General features: G+C 36.5%; 1 protein-coding gene across 1 annotated transcript in view; it reads left to right on the top strand.

Annotated features, from left to right (window-relative positions):
* The window catches only part of CLVS2 (clavesin 2), a 64,425-nt gene extending 43,396 nt beyond the window's left edge, over window positions 1–21,029 (top strand). The window contains exons 3-5 of the mRNA XM_047860165.1: window positions 9,012–9,122; window positions 15,384–15,604; window positions 20,664–21,029. Coding sequence (XP_047716121.1) covers window positions 9,012–9,122; window positions 15,384–15,604; window positions 20,664–20,751 — 420 coding nt within the window. The 3' untranslated portion in view covers window positions 20,752–21,029. The remainder of the gene's footprint in view (window positions 1–9,011; window positions 9,123–15,383; window positions 15,605–20,663) is intronic.
* Window positions 21,030–24,083: the final 3,054 nt, after the last annotated feature.

Here is a 24,083-nt window from a genome sequence, read left to right on the forward strand (position 1 = left end):
AGTTTAAATATATCTGAAGGAAATATTGATAAGATCTAAGGAACTAGTAGTACCATCTGCTATAATAGCCACCTTCTTCTTTCTATACCTGGGCACACTTTTAGAGAGTATATATATATATATATATATATATAGTATATATACTGTATGTATATTGTATATATATATATATATTTAAAGACTATATATATACACACACACACACACACACACACACACACATATATATATATATAGTATTCCTATGAGGCATAGTAAAAATTATTCTTATAATTATTCTCATAATTCCAGGCTTTTAGATAGAATTTCATGTCATCTATATAAAGCTTAACTAAAAAAAATAGAAGCACACACCAAAATGCTTAAATATTGCTTTTGTCTCTGGTTGGTAAAGTTATGAGTAGCTTTTTTAAAAAATTACACATTATTTGATGTTCAGAATTTCTACAATAATCATGTTCTCTAATTATACTAAAAACATTAACAGAATAGTGCAATATTTTTAATCTCAGTATAATTTTAGAGAGAGAGTTATGGAATTAGAAGAGTAATTTCTATAGTGCACATAATAGTTGAAATTATGTGCTTCAAAAAAGTACCGTAAAGGTAGAAAAGAAAAACAAGCATTGAAAAAAGGCTAACAAGGGTTGATGGGGGAGTGGGGGAGAAGAGAAAATGGGTGATGGACCTTGAGGAGGGAACTTGTTGGGATGAGCACTGGGTGTTGTATGTAAGTGATGAACCATGGGAATCTACCCCCAAAACCAAGAGCACACTGCACACACTGTATGTTAGCCAATTTGATAATAAGTTATATTTTTTTAAAAAGGCTAATGAACTTGGTTTTGAATGAGTGAGTTACACATACAATTTTTGCCTATGCTCACACTGAGGATACTTCTTAACACACTTGATTGTTTTAGGAACCTTAGACAATCTTGTGAAACAAGACCAAAGTTGTGGATTTAATTCTCATGGAAGAGTTCATTTTGTTCATGTTTATGACTACAAACTGTACTGCGATTACACCAGACATTATTTTGATTTATGTGTTTTCAGATCTAACAATTTACTTGTAATAGTATTATCCTAACATGTAATTTTTTTATTTCATCAGAATTAATTAAAAAATTGAATAATATATTAATGGTTCATTTTCTAATTTTTCTTCTTGAATAGCTAGACATGTAAGGCATACATATTTTTGCTAGAAATATATGAATAACTTACTTATGTATATTTGATACATATACATATATTTACCTCTCTATATAGTGCCCATAGTGCCAATATCTATAATGTGTATATTGTTTATATGCCAATGAGGAGAAGGTAGAGGTTTAGCTTTGATTGATATCATTTTGTAAGTGTTTGCAATAGCAATCAACTTTTAAGGAAACTCACATATTGCATGAAGGGAGTACTTCCAAATCTATCTTCTCCCAAAGAAAGATATTTACTTGAGCATATGGTCAACAGAGGCTTGGAGAAATGTTGAATTCCACTGGAGCTTTGGTGGGCCAAGTTTCCATTAACTCAAGCATTCAGGCAAGATAATCTGTGCAACCAGCACAACAAAGTTTACCACTCAAGAGGAAAATGAATGGGAGCAGGTGAATTGCCAAAAGCTTTCAGAAGGTAGAAATTCTGTTAACTTTCTTCCACCTATCTTGACTGCACTCTCACTAATTGCAATGTACTTATTTCATTGTCTCCTGTGAATAACACTGTGGCCAGCAGAGTCAATGATCAGCATGCTGTATATTGTTATTTTGATTATTATTTTGTACTATGCAGTGTTTTAGGACCAAATAACTACCCATTAAACCACATTATAAAATTGCCTCCATAGTCATTTCTATATGTGTAGAGTAAAAAAATAGATTGTTAATATGGTAACCCAGTACTTAGGAGGTGTGTTTAATGGCTAACAGCTATGGTTGGCTGTTAGCAGTCCTATTAAATGTTTCATTTTGCAGATAAGGAAATTGGGGCTCAGTTTACTTAAATAGTTTACTTAAATAATTAATATCAGAATCTATTCTTTTCAAAAAACATCCACCTAGCTTTGCTATAGGACATATACACAAACACACAGACCCACGCACACATACACACACGTTTTCAAACTGTTGGGAAGGTGAAGATGAATTACACACGGTCTGGAACTGAGTTCGACACACAAAACAGAAATCTCTCTGGATAGTTCAAAGACAGATGGATTTAAATACAGGGAGTTCACGCTTTAAAACCTCATTGGAAAAACGGGAGGGATGACAATGTCATTAGCAGACTATGTCCGCTTTCTTGGTTTTGAGGTCACAGCCGTGCAGATGTGATCTAGAGGTCAAGAAACTGCTGTCTCCACCCTCTCACTACTCCCATCCCAGGAGTCTCTCACTCTCCGAAGTGCCACCTAGGAAGTGGAAAGGTAGTGTTCAGACACTGCCATAAACAATTGCCCCTCTAGAGCTTGCCTAGCAGCTGCCACTGCAGCAACAATGCAATGGTGGCCTCTGTATGTAAATGTAATGACTGGTTCTTGAAATCTTGCTGAAGGGCTTCTCATCGACAGAATGACAGAACTACAGAACGTTGTTATTTAGAATCGCAGTTGTAAAGTTCTTTTGTTTTAGCCTTCCATCTCCTGCCCTATGGGGTGGGGCATGAAGTGGGTGGAAATGGATGCCAGGCCAAGCACCAACAGACCATATACAACACACAATCGCGCACTCAGAGCTCACAGTTTAGTAGTGGAGGCAGACAGATAAAGAGAAAATTTAAGGGTCTTGTGGCAAGTACGCTAAGATACTTAGACACTGTGCTCGTGATGACAGAGAATGGACTTTTCACGGAGAGAGTAGGGCATGGAAAAACGAGAGAAAAGATCAAAAAGAGCTTCCTTGAGATAGTGTGGCATGAGCTAGGCCTTAAAAGATCAGCACAAGAAGACAATTCAAAGAGGGAGGAAGGCCATGTCAGGCATGAGGGAGAGAACAAAGTCAACATGCTATAAAACTGCACTTGAACATAAACAGACATGAAGAGGCTGCAGGGAAGTGACATGGTGCCAAACAGGGGAGTGGACACAGTGGGGTTTGGGTTTTTATTGTGGTCATGAGGGTGAATATGAAAATATGAAGCTACACAGAGCTGAAGATATAAATACTGCAGGGCTTCGGGCATGATTGGAAGTGAGAGAATCAGACTTCTGGTTTCCAGTTCTGTTTGTGAGAAGCTTGGAAGTCGCCACTTTGTCTTAACAAGTGAACAACTGAACAGACTGAGAAATCAACAACTCTTCTTGGATTCACAAGAGAGGTGAGGTATCAGGGAACACCACTATCAGCAAGACTGGACGGGCAGACAGGTGAACAGAGGGAGTCTTGGCTTACTGGAGCAGAGAATCTTAACAGGAAACAAACTATGGTGAGAATCAGTGTCCAGCCAGGACATCATGAAATTTGAATGACAAATTGCTGGAGTCTCATTGGGAATGAACTTGAGAGTTAAAAATTCCAGGGGGCCCAGTCTTGGGGGGCCATCCACGCTTTTGTGAGATTTACTTCTAGGAGCTGGACCAGATTCTCACAGTAAATATTAGGGAAAAATCCCCTTGTGTTTATGTCAGGGGGAAAGGAGAAGAAAACCTTTGAAATATGCCAGAGCACTCTGTTATTTTTACTGCCTTTTTCTCCAAGTTTTTATTTAAATTCCATTTAGTTAACATTTAGTGTATTATTAGTTTCAGGTGTGGAATTTAGTGATTCGGCACTTACATAGAACACCTGGTGCTCATCACAATTGCCATCCTCTGTTTCTAACAGGGCTTGCCCTCAGGAGAAGCTAGTTAACCAGAGCATAATTTGCAAGGGTATTAATAGAACCTAACTGACCTAGGGGTAGGGAGATACCACACTCCAGCCTTCCGGTGGCAGAAGGGAAATACACAACTCTAGGCTACCTGTCCCACCTAAGGGAAGAGAAAAAAAACCCCGAGAAACACTTGGGAGTTCACAGTCCAGAGGCACAGACTCACTAAAAGACTGAAGCCTAATCATAGGACTGTGGAACATTTCCCTCCCATGACACCTCACCACCACATTACAGAAGGCCAATTTACAGCAGTTCCTTTTATCTGGTACATAATGTCTGGCTATCAAGAAAAAAATTATAAAGTGTACTAAAAAAAGTCTAAAAACACACCTTGAAGAGACAGCAAACTGCTCTAATGGATAAAGTAGACAACATACAAAAACAGATGGATAGTATAAGTAGAGAAATGGAAAGTCTAAAAAAGAAAAAAAAATCTAGAGATAAAAAATGTTGTAACAAATGAAGAATGCCTTTGATGGAGTTACTATTAGACTGGACATGGCTAAAGAAAGGATCTCTGAGTTTGGGAATATATCAATAGAAACCTCCAAAGCTGAGGTTCCTCAGAAAATTAAAAATAGACCTACCCTATGACCCAGCAATAGCACTGCTAGGAATTTATCCAAGGGATACAGGAGTACTGATGCATAGGGCCACTTGTACCCCAATGTTCATAGCAGCACTCTCAACAATAGCCAAATTATGGAAAGAGCCTAAATGTCCATCAACTGATGAATGGATAAATAAATTGTGGTTTATATACACAATGGAATATTACGTGGCAATGAGAAAAAATGAAATATGGCCTTTTGTAGCCACGTGGATGGAACTGGAGAGTGTGATGCTAAGTGAAATAAGCCATACAGAGAAAGACAGATACCATATGGTTTCACTCTTATGTGGATCCTGAGAAACTTAACAGGAACCCATGGGGGAGGGGAAGGAAAAAAAAAAGAGGTTAGAATGGGAGAGAGCCAAAGCATAAGAGACTCTTAAACACTGAGAACAAACTGAGGGTTAATGGGGGGTGGGAGGGAGGAGAGGGTGGGTGATGGGTATTGAGGAGGGCACCTTTTGGGATGAGCACTGGGTGTTGTATGGAAACCAATTTGTCAATAAATTTCATAAAAAAAAAAAAAAAAGAAACCTCCAAAACTGAAAAGCAAAGAGAAAGAACACTGAAAAGAAAAATGGAACAGAGTATCCAAGGACTGGAGGACAGCTATAGAAGGTACAACGTATGTGTAATTGTAATACCACAAGTAGAAGAGAGAGAGGAAGGAAACAAGGGCATCACAGTAAAGAGAAGGAAGGAATCAGGGATTATGTCATCCTTGTTTTGGACTTTGATGCCTGAGAGATGGCATTGAATCAGAATTTTAACCTGGATTAATTTGATTGCAAAGTCAGTGTTCTCCACTTTCACCCTGTCTTAAATGTGATTTGGTACTGATTAAGTCATTCTTTATGTAAAGATACAGTCAAGAATGCCCATGAACTCATGCTTAAGTTTTGTGTACATTTTTAGAAGCATGGCCTTCTAAAGTACATAGAAGAAGCATGGCCTCTGTGTGATTTTGTTTAAAAATCACTGTCTTAAACACTTGGCATAAAACTTGATAGCTGGTGTTTATTCAGATTTGTTCTAGAGATTAAATGTTCATTCAAGAGTGTATTTTAAAAGCATTCCAAGTAGTTCTGCTTCAGGTAATGCAGTAGGTTAAAATTTCTTGAAGATCTTCCTGCCAGGAAACACAAAGGTGTTAGGTAAATCACAGCAAAAGAATCGCACCTACCCGTCACCTGCCTCTGGACCCTGAGACAAGAACACAGAGTCTACTGAAAAAAACAAAGCAAAACAAACAAACAAAAAAAACCCAGGGAATAAGTGAAACCTGGGTGGTTCTGGAGGCAAATGTTGGCTGCAGGAGCCTACAGATTTAGAGTGTAATGATTGCCTAAGGTGTGGGGTGGGCAGAAGCAGAGACTAGATTTGCCCTAGTTGAGGGTAAATGGGGGACTAGATGTGAGATTTTGCATTCCTCCAGGTGTGGCACCCTTAGGGAAGGTTTGTGCTAGGAAAATCACTGCTGGCTAGGAAACCTTTAGGTAAACCTCTCTGCCTTTCCCATAAGCAGGTGGGAAAATAATAATAATGATAATATTGGTATTAATAATAATGGTAATTATCTTCTGTGATAGTCTGAGGCCATAATTATCTCATGAGGCTGAGGTTTGAATATACACTGTACAATCAGAAACCCCAAGATGGGAAATTGAATTAAAGCCAAACTAGGTTGATGGCACTGAGTAGGAGCTGATACAGATCTCATCTGGGGAAAAGCATCCTCAAGCCAGCTCCTTCAGGATTCCCAATGGCTAATATTAGCCAAATATAAGTTCACCATAAACAAGATACTGTAAGCAAGATCAGTAGAGACAGTAAGCAAATTCACATGCTCAAGGACTATAAAACAAAATAAGTATGTATTAATTAAATGGTTATGTTACTAAATAATGTTATTAATGATGGAATTAAAATAAGCAAAGACCAAGTAACTAGGGAATTAAAGTTACATGAAAATCTATTTTATACCCAATAAATTGGCAAAATTCAACAGATTGACAGTACCAAGTGTGGTATGGGTAAGAGCTGGAACTTTCCTCATTGCTGGGGGAAGGAGGGGTATAAATTGATATACTATTGATATACTTGTTGTTACCAGTTGTGTAAAGCTGAAGTCTCTACACTCTATGACTCAGTGTTAACAGTTCAGATATATACCCCACATATACACTTGAACATGCCCAAGAGACATGTCCAAGAATGAAGTCTGCAAAGCAGCTGTACTGGTAATGGCAAAACAGACAAAATATTTGGAAAACACCATGCATTGACAATACAAAATAAATTGTGAGGTATCATACAATGGTATGCTATACAATAGTGACCATGAACTATACCTATGCATGTAGAAAACTCAAATACAGGAAACCTTAAAAACAATGTTATATGACAATAGAAAAATATATTCACTGACATTTTGATAAAGTTTAAGTAGTTAGAAAACTTAACTCTCTCTCTCTCTCTCTCTCTCTCTCTATATATATATATATATACACACACATATATATATATATATACATACATATATATAAACACATATATCCCTAAAATATATATATACATGCCAGCAAAAACTATAATATATAAAAATAAATAAAATATATAAGATATAAACTATAGAACAAGTAAAATATTATATTTATATATTTATAATGTTTATAAAATAAAATATAAGCAAAAGAATTACAATATAAATTTTAAAATGTAGAAGATCAAAGAATAGGAATACAATAAACTTTAAGGTTATTAACCATGTTCTATTTCTTAAGGTGAGTAGAGGGCACATGGGTGTTTATCTTAGCATTCTCTTTATTGTATATACATTATTTTCTTTTTATGTATAAAAATGTCATAACCTAAAAACATACTATGTCTGTATTTCTATCTGATTCATTTCTATTATTGTAATAACTTCTTGATAAATGAAAACTATGTATTTATAAAAGAAGTAAGACACTGGCATTAAAGGAGACAAATTTTATCTTTAGTTATTCTTATTTATTTATTTATCTAGTACTGTTCTCTTTTTATTTTTTAAGTTTATTTTTATTTATTTTGAGAGATAGGAAGTAGAGGAGGGGCAGAAAGACAAAGAGAGAGAGAGAGAGAGAGAGAGAGAGAGAGAGAGAGAATCCCAAGCAGGCTCCACACAGTCAGTGCAGAGCCCAATGTGAGGCTCAGACTCACAAACTATGAGATCATGATCTGAGCCGAGATAAAGAGTTGGATGCTTAGCTGACTGAGCCACCTAGGCAGCCAGTACTGTTGCCTTTTTATAATGTGTTAGTCTCAGAGATAGATATCGCTTGGCAAAAAAAAAAAAAATGCTTATTCGCTCTGAAAATCAATATGCAAAACCACGAATTAATTATTAATGTTCCAAAGTGTCCCCCCAAAACTAAAATATTTTAATGGGGTTATGCCATGTGTGTTTTTGACTAGACAATCTTGTTTAAGAAAATATTAAATTAAAAAAATGCATCTGATTATTTCAGTTCCTTTACTTTTCATTTGTTCCCATTCATGCTCTAAATAGAATCCAGAAGAATGCTAATTATCATGATATACCTTGAGAGAGACTTCTAGTGGTATAGCCCTTTTTTTTTTTAAAGAAGACTTTTGTAGTCAGTTCAGTGTGGAATTTTTCAACTAGTAGCAAGAATCAGTCCATTTATGTGGCTTCCTCAAGTGCACTGTGAGATGTTGTAATTCATTCAGCTGAAGGATTCCCTTCATATTATAGAGTGAATGGGATGCACCTATTTAGTTACAGATAGGAAAAAAAGCCCTCTCTACCTCTCTACGTCACCTCAGATTCGAACCTTACACAAGTGAGTTCTTGTTGAAGAGGAGGGTGGCTTTCTGACAGGCCCGTTTTCATCCTGTGGGGTGAGCTCAAAGGGTTTTGACTTAATTTAACCTAGCAAAATACAACCCCAAATTTCTTACACTACAACGCTAAGGTTTTATTTTGCGTAAGTCTGTTTCCCCTTTTTTATGGCTGAGATAAGGGAAGGAGAATGTTTATAATGAAGTTGACAAAATACGATAAAGTGAGTTTTGAAATATGGTGCTCGCGTTGTTGACTACAGTGAACTTAATAAAATATTTTAAATTAGGTACACTTTAATATAAATATAAATGATTTAAATACAACACTTATCTAACTAGATTCAGTATTTGACAAATAAATAAAAGTATTTATTTCTTCTTCTTGGCCTATAATGACTGTTAACAGTTTGTAGGCTTAAAATATGGCACTCTTAAAAGCGCTGAAGTTAGTAATAAACTGTTCTTGAGAAGGATTTGCTTTATTACATATGCTTCACTTTCAGTATGAACCTTATAATGTTTAATATGGTAAGGGTCTTTGTTATTCATCTTAACTATACAAATAATCTCATTTAAGTGTGTGGAATAACAAATTTATATACCATATGATTTCCTTAAGCCTTCTCAATATATTAAAGCATGTTTTGATTTTTCTCCCCGCTTCGTGTTACTCTAGGATAGTTTCCCAGCACGATTTGGAGGAATTCATTTTGTCAATCAGCCATGGTATATCCATGCCCTGTATACCGTGATCCGGCCTTTCCTAAAGGAGAAGACTCGGAAAAGGGTATTTGTTTGTTTCTTTGTTTTTATACTTTTTTCTCCTCCCATATTCAATGAATTATGATGCATAATGTGTATATAATATCGGGTGTGGTAAATGTACCTCTATATTGCATATAAATATTCAGCATACAAGATATTTAAAAATTCTTAAGGACCATATAAAAGAAATATTCAAAAGCCCGCAAGCCTGCTTGTCTATTTTCCCACAAATTGGGAGAACATGTCAGTACATTCATGATAAAGCCCCAGTTTAAAGTAAAAAAAAAAATTATGCCATGTTACTAGATTGTTATTAGTACACCTAATTTCAAGTAAGATCTAGAGAAAAGTTATCATTTTATTAGTGGATATATGAATGCTAGTTATTTCACAATGTGTATCATATTGAATATAGTGAATTTTGTGAAATCTAATATAATTTTGTGGTGATCATCATGATCGATCACACATTTCAGAAAGAATGCTGATGTTTAAAAATATTAATATTTGTTTAGATTGCAAGTTACTTGAGTTCTAAGGCTCGGTTTCATTTAACAATGAGGATATTCAAAGTACATGCAACAAAATAATCATTTTTTCTGCAAATAAGATGATTTATATAAAGCGTTTAGCACAGTGCATGGTACGTGATAAATGCTGAACGCATTTCTCATTATTATTAATAATACAGACTTTAAAATGTGTTTTAATGCACATTATTTCATTTTAGCCTCCAAAAGTTTCTGAAGTGTAAATTTAGTAAGCAGTATCTCCTATCTTGGAGCTAAGGAAAGTAAGTCTTAAGATGGAGTAACTTGCTTACTCAGTTCCACAGCTATAAAGCTCGTATAGGAATCCAGACATCTCCAGATTTAGAGCTATTTTTACCACCGTGCTGTGACCAATTTTCAAACGATTAGTTCCAAAGTAAAGTATACTTTACTTCTAAATCTTTATTGAAGGCAATTTTCCATGTTTCCCAATGAATGAGAAGGCACTTCAGGTATTTCCATGCCATGTTGTAGAAGCCTCCTTGTGAGCATAAAAGAGAAGTGATTGTTCAGTATGTGTTTGTATCAAACATTAGTGAGCAGAAGGTCTTCTGGATATGAGTTTGTTGAAAATGTTTCAGTAGTTTAGGAGGAAGAATTCTGTAAACAATTATAATTTATATCAGGAATAGTTTCTACCAGTGAGAGTCAAATTAATTTACTAGAATTAAGAAAAATGTATTAGATTTAAGAATTAAGAAAAATGTGTTAGAATTCAGAAAAATGTATTGATGTGCTTCACAAGTAACACTTTCAAACTTTGTTTTATGAAGAGATGATCAGGTGATCCAAAACACCTGCTGGGGCTTTTAGTACGCATTATACTAGTGAATGCTTCTGTAGTATTCACTCTATGCCACATGCTGTTCTAAGTACTTTACATATGTTAACTCATTTAATCCTTACAACAATGGCTCAAGGGGAAGCATTGTTATTTTTCTCCCTCTATAGATGGGAAAATGAGTTACAGAAGGTTAAGCAAATTGCTCTAAATCACAGCTAGGAGGTAGTAGAGCTGAATATGTGGATTTATGGGAAAGACAGTGCCAGACAGAGGGCATAGCAAAGACAAAGGCCCTTAGGTAGAAACATGCCTAGTATATACACTTAGCAAAAGCAAGGAGGCTCAGAAAGCTGGAGCAGAATGAGCCGCTGAGGAGGGTAGTAGATGATGGGATAGAAGGGGGTATGACATGGCAGATCACATGGGGCTTTGTATTCCATTGCAAGGGTCTGGGCTTTCAGTCAGAGTGAAATGAGAAATACTTTGAAAGACTATGAGTACAGGGGTGACTTGTTCTGAGCACAATGTTCTGCTCTGTTGAAAAAGACTAAAGAGGATCAAGTCTAAAAAATGAGGAAAGTTCCAGGTTTGCGGTTGAGTGAACTGAACAGTTTTGACAATGCCTAGAAAAATTCTTTGGTAACATTATCCAAGATGGAAGTGAGGTATCTGAGCTTTACCATTTTAATTAAAACCATATGACTTATAAATAGTTATAGGTTAAAACACTTTTAATTTTTACTTAAATAATTAATGTAATGTACAAAGCAATTATATTTCTTTACAGGTATTCCAAGTGATGCATTCAGCATCACCACATTACTCAAACACTTCCTCAGATGTTATAAATCTATGCTGTGAAAAACTGGTAAAAGAAAACTTAAGGAATAATTGTGAATCTTTTGTCACAAAAAGGAAACACCTGATTATCTGTTTATTTATTTATTTATTTATTTTCATTAAACGAAATCTGACTTTGAGTCTCCAACATGCTGGACGGATAGGCATATGAACCCGAAGTGGTAGAAGGGTCCCTTCTTCCCAAAATCTCGTTGATATATGGAGTCTTTCATGCAGAACCAAACTTCCCATCCATCATGGCCACTTGACATCTTCATTGTTGAAGCCAGTACTAGTTCCTTGAATAAAGGTTTCCTTCTGCTCCCAAGTTATCTGTAATTAAGCTAGAAACCAATGGCTAGGCTTCAACTCTCATGCACCCTTCAGCTATTCTAGGGCTGTGGTCTTGCCACTCACCAAGAGATGACAGGATATAGCTTTCCCTACTGATGGGTGCAGATTTCCACCTGTTCCTCCATATGGTGGACTCTGCTATTCCTTGCTAATTCCCAAATGTATTTCATTTTCCTCCCTTCCACTCAGGTCACTTGCCATAATCTCTTTAATGGCATGGTTTAGGGAAATAAAATAGAAGCATTATTTAGGCTAATTCATAGAATTGTAAGGTACACTGAGGCTAGGGAGCCCACAAAGACAAGACTTCCTGAATGAAATGGTGGAAGAGAAAAATATAAGGAGAAAAAAAATAGCAAAACTTTAATAAATCATGCCGCTATCAACATCTAGTTAAAACAAAGAAAAATCTAAAGCAAAAATTAAATAGTTGGATTATTGCAATGCATCCTTTGCCCATCCCAGAGGTGCATTCACATTTAAGAGTTCTGGAATCTTCATATAGTATATATTTTTCAAGAAACCTTGGGTTTGGAGACATGACAGTATTTTATGAATTGTCAAAACAGTAAATGCACAGTAAAACTAAGTAAACTATATAATATGCTAGATGGTGAGAAATGATATAAAGAAACATGATGTAGGGAAAGTGGACAGAACTTTCCAGGTTAGGCAGGGTTATGATATTAAAACGGCTCACCAGAGGAGGTCTTCCTGAAAGGACACTTGCAAGAAAAGGCTTGCAGGAGATGGGAGAATAAGCCATAGGAATATCTAAAGGCAAAAATCCTCAGACAGAACATCCATTGCAAATGTCCTGGGACAAATGCATGCATGGTATGCTTTATCAGGAAGTAAAGGGGTAGGTGTGTTCAAAGAAGAGGTTTATGGAGGACCTTACAGGATTTACTCCTTGAGAAAGGAGAAGCCAATGGGGAATTGTGAGTGGAATAACATGATCTGACATGGTCATTCTGGCCGCTGTGTTAAGAATAGAGCACAGGTGGCCAGAGTGGCAGTGGGGAGAGCAATTAGAAGGTTAGTGCAGTAATACAGTTTGAAGGATGATGATAGCTTCATTTAGGATTGTAGAGGTGGAGTTGGTCAGATGTTCAGATTCATGATATATTTTGAAGAAAGAACCAAAAGGATTTACTGACAACTTAGAGAGGAATTAAGGATGGGTTGAAGGTGTTAGCCTGAGAAATTAGAAGCAGTCATACCACTAACTGACATTGAAAACAGCGAGGAGCTGATTTTGAGAAGAAAGTTGTGAGTTCAGTTTTGGACATATTAAGTTTGAGGTGCCCATCGAACTTTTAAGTGGAAATGTTAAGTAGAGAGTAGAAATAGTGATATAAATTTCAAAGGAGAGGTCTGGATTTGATATATAAATGTTTCAGTGTATGGACAATATTTAGGTCCACTGGACTGAATGAGGTCACCAAGAAGTAAGTACACTTAGAGAAGAGAACAAATCCAATAACTGAAGCCTGGAACTCTGTGACATTAAGATGTTGGGATGATGAGGAATAATCAGCAAAAGAGACTGAAAAGAAGCATCTGTCAAAGTAGGAGAAAATCGTGAGATGCTGGGAATGTTTCAATGAGGAGAGTCATTTATATCCAGTGCTGTTGAGAGTTCAAGAAAAACAAAGGCTGAGAATCGGACACTGAATTTAGCAATGAGAAAGAGCCTGACAAGAACTATCTCCATGTTATCGTGGGAGGCAAAGCCTGTTTGGACCGGATTCAGGAAAAATGGGACTAGAGTATTTGGACAGTGAATATAAACAACTCCTTTGATGAGTTTTGTTATAAAGAGAAGGAGAGAAATAGAAGAATAACTGGAAGTAGAAATCTGGCCGTGAGAGGTTTTGTGTGTCTTTTTGAGAGGGAATGGAAAGAGAAGAGTTGGCAGGTTTGTTCTCTAATGGGAAAGATCCACCAGACGGAGGAAGTGCGATGATGTGAGAGAGACTGGAAAGAACTGCTTGAGCAGCATAACTGAGTAGAGGAGAGAAGATGGATTCTAGTGCACAGGTGGAGAGGTTGGCCTTTGTAGAGTTTATCTTTCCATTGTACTAGAAGCGGAGACACAGCATATGGACACAGATGCTGGTGGGTGGGTCTCATCTGGTTGCCCTATTTTTTCAGTGAAAGAGGAAGCAAGGCCAAAGCTGAAAATGATGTTGAGGGAGGAGGTAGCAGAATGTTAGCAAAGAGAGAGGAAGTAGTGTGCTAGGATTACATTTACCTCCCTAAGGATTTATGATGATAACTCATGCGTGACTTGAAAGGAGGTTTGTTACGTGAAGGAACACATCTAATGAAATAAGATTGTATAACTAATAAAATAAGAGTTTCAGGTGCCAGAACTTAACTTACCACTGGCCTCAATTATTTTAATTTCTCCTAAGAAGAACCTAAGAGTGTGTGTGTGTATGTGTGTGGTGGGGGTAGGTAGGGGGACTGTTGTGCTCTGCAAAGAGGAGTGGAAGTGTGTGAAGTTTGCAATTGGCCTGATGTACTTGGCAGCAGATGGCATCTTCTCCCTCTGTTGGCCCCACATCAAGTATTTCAGGCAGCCATTTCCTCTGCCTATTTTGGCCAGGGACCCTCTCTCACCTGCTTTTACTGGTCCATAATCTGTTGAAATTACTTGTTGATTGATCATTCCCATCCCTATCATTTTGTTTGAATACTGTAGACTAGTTTTTCTTTGTTTTCCCATATATTTACTTTAGTGGACTTTAAAAATACAGACAGCGAAGATAAATATATTAGCCTGTTTGTTCATCATGAACCTGAAATATGAGTCACTTTTAAACTATAAGTGACTATTTCTAAGTTACTTATAAACTATAATCCTTAAACAAATGTTCTATAAATTATTTGAGATGACAACAATGCTTTTTCAGAGAAGACCAATCTATAGTTTTGAGATTGAAATGAAAGAAGAGGAAAGAGGTAGTAATTCATGGAGGAATAAATCTTGCATCTGTAGCTTGAATAATTTTCCAGTTAAAAAAAAGCTAGATGTAGACAGTAATACCAATAATTAATGTATAATCTTTACATTTTCACTCCATTATTTTATTTTTCTTTGAACAATAAATATAGAAACCACTAGTAGAGAAGATGCTGGCAACATTATAGAACTTAAGTCCTTTGGGATGTGAACCTTCACTCAACCTTTCATTATGATGATGCTAATCTACTTTTATTTACATTACACACTTTGCATTACAAAGCAGTAATTTAGTGGTTACAGTGTTCTTATTTTTATTGATGATAAAGAAAAAGCCAAAGTAGTAACAGCTTTTGGGCTTAATAACTTGGATGGGCTCTACAGTTGATGAGTCCCTTATGAGAATGGTCTATTTTAACAGCATTCATTATGCACACCATTAGCTTTGCACAACTAACATCAGGATGATGTACAGATCAATATGCACATTGGATTCTACTCATGACCTCAAACTATAAATTTTGGGTTCCAGCTCTTTAACCCAACCACCCTCTGACTTTCTAGAAACTGCTTAAAATTCCTATGCCTCAGGATTTTTATATGAAATATTAGTATAACTATACCATCCCTGTCTGTTTTACAGAGTGGATGAAGGACTTAAATATTTTAACAGACATGGAAAACTCTTATTTTTGCTTTTCCTAGCCTCACTCCCTGCTCCTAGCCTTTGGATTGTATTTATTCTCCTGTGTGTGTTTCGCCTCACCCTTGTTGCATTTGTAGATATTTTTGCATGGTAACAACCTGAACAGTCTACACCAACTAATTCATCCTGAGATCCTGCCTTCTGAGTTTGGAGGAATGCTGCCCCCTTATGATATGGGAACGTGGGCAAGAACACTGCTAGATCACGAGTATGATGATGACAGTGAATACAATGTGGACTCCTACAGTATGCCTGTAAAAGAGGTGGAAAAGGAACTCTCTCCCAAGTCCATGAAGAGGTATGCTGGAGGTGGCTGGGAAGTGGGCTGGAGCCAGTGTGAGGGTGCCCCCAGTTAACTCCAGGTCTTATACTTTTGGGGAATATGTATTTGGTGGGATTTTAAATCCTTTTATGCCTCCATCATTAGATGTCTAAGAAAGTTAAGTCAAAGATAAAGTCATACAAGGTAATGTCAGCACAGTTTTGTTCCATATTCACAGAGACTCTAACAAGGCTCTTAACTGAATGAGCCACCCAGGCGCCCCTCAACCACTTGGTCTTAATCAACTCTACATCCTCCTCATTCTGGTCACTGCTTATCAGTCACTTCCTTTATTTTTTTGTCTGTCAAATCACTGATTTTAATTCTATTTCCTCTCCCCAAATTTAAGCTTCATGAAGACTTCAGTGGCTTTGTCTGTCCTGTTCTCTGAATTGCCAGTGACTGAAGTAGGGCCTGGCACAAAGAGAGGGTATTCACTGGGTACTAGTGGAGTGAATGAAGGAGTGCTCTGCAGTCAGTGGCCCCTTTTAGGTGCCATGTCCAGAATTGAATAGGTGACATCTGATGCTATCACTACTTGCATTTAGGTTCCAGAACCCTAGCTTTGCCCTCAGTGGCTTCCTTTGATTTCTGTTTTTGACTCTATTGCTGTGGTTCAGGCAGTGAAAGCACATTGCTGACTCATCTTGAGCTCCCTAACACTAGAAGGCTCTTTACTTACAGATCCATATCCTCATAATTCTCTCTTTCTGTGTTTAGCTTTTTCCTCCAAGCAGACAATTTTAATTGATTAACACCATCTTGTTAGATTTGGCTCAGTCTGTCCACCTTTTGAAGTCTTTTTGGATCTTGATTTTCTTCTCCAATTAATTAGGCCATTCTGTCCTCTGACGACTTGGCTCACAGCACATTGACCTCCCAACCCTGAGTTTCTTGCTTCTGACATGGATTGATTAGAATTTCAGACATCCTTTGTTTGGGGGTAGGTTTTGTATTATGTGAAGTTCTTAGGGTGTTATCTGAAAACTTGTGAAGAATGAGCCTAAGAAAGTTATTTCACTTGAGTCTCATCTTCTCTAAGTCAGGGAATGGCAGTTCCCTGTTAAGAATGGGAGAAAATTGTCTCCTTTTCTCTATTTTCCCCCCCAGTTTTATGTTATCATTAGATTGAGAGGGAAAAAAATCATTCCTTCACCAAAGACTTGTAGATATTTCCTCCTTTGGGGGCATTTAGCTAGAGGTGTAGGAAGAAGACTTTCTGCCTCTGTGTCAATTTGTGGAGGAATACCATAGTACATGAAAAGATACAAAGTTCAAAAGATTGTGGGTGTTTCAAAGTGGAGGAATGTCTTTTGCCTTATATCTCTAGTACCTAGGATAGTGCCTAGGGTAGGCATGTAACAGTTGAGTGAGTAGCAATATTAATATTGCCATGGTAATATGAGCTCTGATTTTATTGAATAATATTCCACATCTGTTGTTACTACATGTCAAACTCCATCTAATGCTTTGTATACATTGACTCGTTTGCTTCTATAAATAACTAATAGGTTAGTACTATTCCTCTCTCATTGGTGAGGAGATCCAGATAAAGAGAAGATAAATAACTCCCACATGTCACATAGACACAAAGTAGCACTGCTAATATTGGAAAACCAACAATCCAATTCCATCAGTCGTTTCCTTAACTGCTACCATTTGTGACCTGCCAAAGTATGTGCTGGACTTTATGCATGCATTATTGAGTTTGATCCTTAGTACATCTGTATGATGTAGGTGTTGTATTCTCCCTCTTACAGTTAAGAGAACAAAATCTAGGAAGTTTAAATAGCCTTCTCATGGTCACAGAGCTAGCAAATAGCAGACCTGGAATTGGAATCCACTTCTGTCCAAAATCTGTCCTCTTAAACACAAAGGTATAACGCAACATTGTGGGTGCATAATAAATGAATAAATGATAACTGAGTGATTAAATTTAAGTTATTGGGTTTCATGCAAAAAAAGAAACAGAAGTTATTCATTGCAAAGACAGTAGAGGCTATGTGGAGAAGGTTCCCATATACTATGAGTTAATGATAAACAACTCCTTCTATTGTAGCTGAAACAGGCGCGTTCACTTATGATCCTGCACAATTATGATCCTGCACAAATAGCCCTGTTGTGAGGTACCTGAGTGGCTCAGTTGGTTAAGCATCCAACTTCAGCTCAGGTCATGATCTCACGGTTTGTGAGTTCCAGCCCCACATCTGGCTCTCTGCTCTCAGTGCAGAGCCCACTTAAGATCCTGTGTCTCCCTCTTTCTCTGCCCCACCCCTGTTCATGCTCTTTCTCTCTGTCAAAAATAAAAACTGAAAAAAAAAAAAAAACGCTCTGCTGTTTTGTATAACACAGCAAAAAAAAAATCTGGACTAAAATAATGGTACACTTGGGACAATTAAATACCGAAAAATCTTAATCGGAAATCGTTTCTGCCTGGCTTGTTTTATTGAGGAATTGTTCTACATATGGAGCCAACATTCATCATCCAACAATTCTGATACTGGTAGTTCATGATAAAAGCAAACTAAGAATTTAATCCCAGGTTGAATAGTGCACTGTAATTTAAAATATTTTATTAAAATAACCATATTCTCTAATCACTTTTTAAAAATAGTCAAGGAACTTAAGGATTTAAAAGACTGTATGTGTGTGTGTGCACATGTGTGTGTATGATATATGTTTTCATAGAACCTTTTGGCAAATGCTTAAATTGTGCACTTTGTGCTGCCTGAAGAGCTTTGGCATGTACATATTCAATATTATTAGGTTATGCTTCAACATTCATAGAATAAATCTAACTTGGTGAGAATTTTAAAATGGATTTTCTGTTAAGAATTTCTTTTTTATAGGATAAATGGCTTTATCTTTATTACTCTTGCTTTTAAATGCTTAATACCAAACTTCTTTCAGTTATGGAAACTATTTATTGGGTAGAATTAAAGATATTAAGATCCTGTTGTGTAACAGACTGATACACGTTGTGTTCACTGTAAGGAGAGAAACTGATCATGTCCCTGCTTATGGAATTTACTAGTAGTCACGTTAATACTTTAGTGCAGGGCATCAAATGAATTTTTTTTGTTTTAACATGGATTTTTCTTAGGAGACCATTTTTTTGTTTGTTTTTAGTTGAGTCCAAGTAAAGCAGTGTTAAAGGTCTAATTCCTAAGTGTTTTGTGCCATTTTTCACTGTGTTAAAATGTTATTTTATTCATCAAATAAATTATTTTTCCGAAGATATGGGGCGCTTGGGTTGCTCAGTCGGTTAAAGGTCTGACTTTGGCTCAGGTCATGATCTCTTGGTTCCTGAGTTCGAGCCCCGCATCGGACTGTGTGCTGACAGGTCAGAGCCTGGAACCTGGCTCGGATTCTGTGTCTCCCTCTCTCTCTCCGCCCCTCCCAGCTCATGCTCTGTCTCTCTTTCTCTCCAAAATAATAAACATTAAAAATTATTTTTCTGAAGATAAATTATTATTGCCTTTAAAAATGATACACAATCTTTTATTCCTTCTTTTCTTCCTCCTTCTTCTCTCCCTCCTCCTTTATTTCCCCTTCTCCTCCCTGTCCCTCTCCCTCTTTTCCCTCCACTGTCTCTCTCTCACCCATCTGCTCATTCAACTTTAGTTGGTCTCCTTTCTGATATACACATGTATAACCTATTACTGAGATAAAACAGTGAAAATGACTTAGGAAATAAAACATTCCTATTTTAATGTCCTCCCCTTTCTTTTCACTCCCTCTTTAGAGATGAATTTAGGTTTATTTAAATAAAAGAGTCAATTAATCAGTTAATCCTATAATTATTTTTGCTTTGATAATTAGTTCCATTGCTGTTCTTTTTCATTAGCATGTGCAGTTGTATTTTAGCTTACAGTCTTTTTTTTTGAGAGTTAATGAGGTCTGCTAAGAGGCATATTGCCACAGCAATAGCCAATTGGCTGGAATGCAGCAGCGGGGGGAAAATTCATTGCTGAGGAGAATTTTAAAAGGGCAGCTGCTTCTTTAATGCCATAGCTATTAAGAATGCAGTTTCCTGCCATAACAGTAGTATGTTTCATTGACTTTCCCTCTGCCCAGTTTCAAGTTGTTTCCTAATGATGAATTGAGATATAATCCCTACCTACTATCAAAGGCATGTATAAGGAGTTCAAATGATTGCTCTTGTAATCACAAAGTGCTGCTGCCTCAACAAGAGGGATTTTTACTCTTTTAAAGCCTTAAATCATTTCATGAAACTTTCCAGAGTAAGACTGATTTTATTCAGATGCTCTGGTGGGAAATTTAACAAAAGCTCACATTCAAATTTTGATTCCTTTTCTTTTCCTATTGTGGTCATCCAAAATGAAAAATGATGGTTAGGGACGCTTGGGTGGCTCGAATGTTTGAGCAATGGACTCTATTTCCACTCAGGTTCTGATCTTATGATTGGTGAGGTCTAGTGCTGCATGGGGCTCCACGCTGATAGCGCAGTCTGTCTTGGGACTCTCTCTCTCTGTGTCCCTCCACTGCTCTCACTCTCTCTTTCAAAATAAATAAATAAATAAATCAACAAACATTTAAAAAGGTGGTTAAAATGCACATTTGTGTTGAATTTGTTTCCAAGAGCTCTTTAAAACAGGAACCAAGGCTCCTATCACTTCTACATCATTTCTCATAACAATAGTTTCACTGTAATAATTTTCCACTTGGGGATGTGCTATTATCATCCATCTGTCCTACGCTATAAATTCTCACTCTCAAAGAAAAGACTCTTGATCGATTGGGAAGAGTAGAACTTAAGCCTATTATGGTACATTTAGAATTCTTTGCTGCTCATTATTTTATTTAGAGCTCAGAGGGGATTTTTTTTCTCCCTCTGATGCAAAACCCATGGTAAGCATGTCCCTCTGTAAACGTGCAGCATTCTCAGTTCATAAAGCCTTTGATATAGGCAAGATAATCCTCATCCATGAGAGCAGTAATAATGGAGAAAAGACAGAGAAGGGAACATGATTATTTGGTAATAACTCTCTGACATTAGCCTTATCATTTCCAGATCCCAGTCGGTAGTGGATCCTACAGTACTAAAACGCATGGATAAAAATGAAGAAGAAAACATGCAACCTTTGCTCTCTCTGGACTGATAAATTCTCTACACTCTCCATGGATTAGAAATGGAAGGTACTTGTTTTCAGCAACAGGGACAGCACTGTGGAAGAATGACCAGCTGGAAACTTATTTATTCATGTTAATGTAGCATAATATATAATAAGGCATTGGGCTTTCCCATTTGCCTGAACCATGGGTGCCCTGGTCTGGAGTTAAAGAAAAAAGTCAATAATTTATTCTGTAAGTGCCAAGTTCTTTGTAAATATAATGTAATCTTCATGTCAAGTTTGTAAACTTTGGTAGTAACTTAAATTGGAAAAGATTGGCTCGAGACCATACCAGTGATATGAATTATAACAAAAACCAGAAAAGACACATACGCAATGGAAGCTAATTAAATGTAGCCCTGTTTCCTATGAAGCCATATTTCAGCTATCATAGTGATTGTTTCATTGTTTTTCTCTGAAGTTGTCATATTCCAATGTACTTTTAATGGACACAGGTAACTAGATGATTCTAGGAAATTAGTATGATAAGTGTATTTCCTGTCTAGTGATTTTCATTTCACACAAAATGTGTCCTAGTGACTATCACTGGCCTTGAATTTTGGAGACAAGGAATGGCAGAGGAGCTGGTAAACTAAACACTTGAACTCTTCTATGTTGTTTAATTCCTGGAGTCTTGTGAAAGGATATGTTCCCCATATTAAGATGTCGAATTCTGAAAGAGAGTGGATTTTTTTTAAACTGCTGTCTTCACAACGTGTCTTTTATTTAAGACCCCATTGTATCGTTTCTCGGCCTTTTGGCTAAGATCAAATGTAGTATTTAAGACCCCATTGTATCCCTGTCTAATGTACTTTAAGAACATTCCCCCCCCAAAAAACTCTTTGACCAAGAGAAAGAGAACTCATATGTGAATAGTGTTTTCACAGCTAATTTTGGGCATAAAAGTTGCCATGTACGGATAAGGGGCTAATTTCTACTTCTTGTGCACTGGTTGGAAACATAAACATATATATTCACATGCACATATATATTTTTATTGAGCTCTAATAAATTCTTGATGTGACAGGCTTATAAAATAAATCATACATATTCAATGGTCTTAGAGATGTTATAAATGATTATGTGAGATACTAACTCTGGAAAACTACTTCTGCTAAAGTTAATGAAAATGATGTTTAGTGAAGTAGACTTTCAGTGAACCTGTTTAAGGGAATTCCAATTTAATTTGTAATGCAATCTTGAATCTGTACCATTTTAGTGAAAAAAAATTGTCCTTTAAAAAACAACAGGTCTCAACGTAACATAGGTTTTAGGTGACCAAGAGTAATACAATTTTTCTCAAAAATCCAAGTAATTATCTTAATGACTCTGTAAGTACAGATTTTCTTTTCAGAAAAGACTGAAGGAACATATTGCGTCCATAAGACATAATGAAAGCTTCTGAGGGCATCTGAGATAGCATATTATAATTCAAATCTAGATGTGGAATCCTTATGTTATTTAGTTTTTATTTCATAGAAATTGTACAATTATAGCACATTTTAAAAATCTTACTTTAAATTTCAAATCCCAGTGTGAAAAAGCAAGATTTTTACCACCTCTTCAGAGTGACAATTTTTGAGATCGAAAATTTACCACTAAAATATTCTTTTGAAAGAAACATATCTCAAGGAGCTCTTGGAAACCAACAGAAATAAAGGCATGTAGCAGCTTTTATATATTTTTGGCCAAAAGCTTCAAAAATTCCAGTGACAATTCTATAGCCAAAAGTCTTAAAATCAAGATCAGGACACCAATCTGCAGTCTCACTGATGGCCTATCTAACATTTGTAAAAATACATAATCTATACATAAATAATATGATTGAAATACACCTTAGAAATGCCAACCTCAAGGAAGTACAGAAGAATAACAACTGTCAGGTACTCTGCCCTGCCCATAAATATGATAGAGATTAGAATGACCTGGGGATAAAAAGCCACAGCAACTCTTATCTTTGTTAGAACCCTACCCATGAGATTCTTACGTTTTTGCCTACCTGATGTACATTTTATAGTCTTGGACTTCATATACTACAGAAGCAAGTGTTAGGCAATAGGATGCATTAGGATAAAAGAGAAACAAAGTACAGAAGGATTGTCAACTTTTCAGTCTCATGTGTTTCTCTTGAAATACACTATTTATTGGCATTTTTTAGGATTCTACCAGCTTCAGATGTCAACTAGTATAGCCAGCTTCTTTCCCCTCTCATAAGGCTAGTGTCATATGTAAAAATAACCAGAAAGGCATATTTTATGTGTATACATACCTATTTAAGTATGATTCCCACTATCTCCCTTGCCCAACATCTGGAAACTTCATTTCCCATTGCTGTGTGTCTGTTCTTCTTCAAATGAGCAATTCAGAGTTGGCTGCATTGTGTAAAATATTTTTAAATGAATGAAAAAATTACAACAATGATGCCTTTTGAAATTGCTTTATCTAGTTCAATCTGTGAGTAGACTCGTTTTCCAGGAATGTTTTTGGAGCTGCTTGGTCAAGGGATATTTGGTCAACTCTATAAATTTTCCCTTCAGCACCAGCTAACTTGCACCATTTAGGGATGCTTTTTCCTGATGCGATATTCTGTGTTATATCTATTGTCACATAACTTCATAAATAAGCACCCCCATATTCTTTCAATTTAATTGTGATAGTCCTCTCTCTCTGTCTCGCTCTCTCTCTCTGTCTCACACACACCCACATACATACACACACCACACACCACACACACACACACACACACACACACAGCTGTTTGCCCTCATGGATTTGCCTATTTTGAGATCTATGCTTTACTTTTGTAGCCGTCGTTATTGAAAGTAGTAGACATCAAAGAATTACCACATTTCATTTGGAATAGGCCAGTTGTTCATACTTCTCGCACCCCGCCTGTTCTGCCAGTTAGTTCTTATATCCTTTCTTCCTTCCATTGTTTCAGGGGCGGCTGCTTCCAAAGCTAGTTTAAAAATAAATAGCTTTCCTTTTATTGTCAGTGATATTTATACACATTTTTGCCTGATATTTTTAAAGGAAGAGATTATCGTGAAAATACACTCTAAGAAATATGAAGAAGTGCCTCTTTAAAAATGAGATAAAGCAGTGATACTAGAATATGGATTCTATTTATATTCTCTTTGGAAAAGTAAATACATGCATCTATGTCATAAGGGTGAAATATAAATATCATTTGAAGAAGGATATTGAGGCCTTGCTTTGAACATTCCCATAGAGTATTAAGTCTTTATTGTGTAAGTTCAATACCGTAACTTGAACATGTTATTGACAAGTCTGGCATTATGCTAAAACAATATACAAGT

This window comes from Prionailurus viverrinus, chromosome B2 (genome assembly GCF_022837055.1).
Source record: "Prionailurus viverrinus isolate Anna chromosome B2, UM_Priviv_1.0, whole genome shotgun sequence".
Lineage (NCBI taxonomy): Eukaryota > Metazoa > Chordata > Mammalia > Carnivora > Felidae > Prionailurus > Prionailurus viverrinus.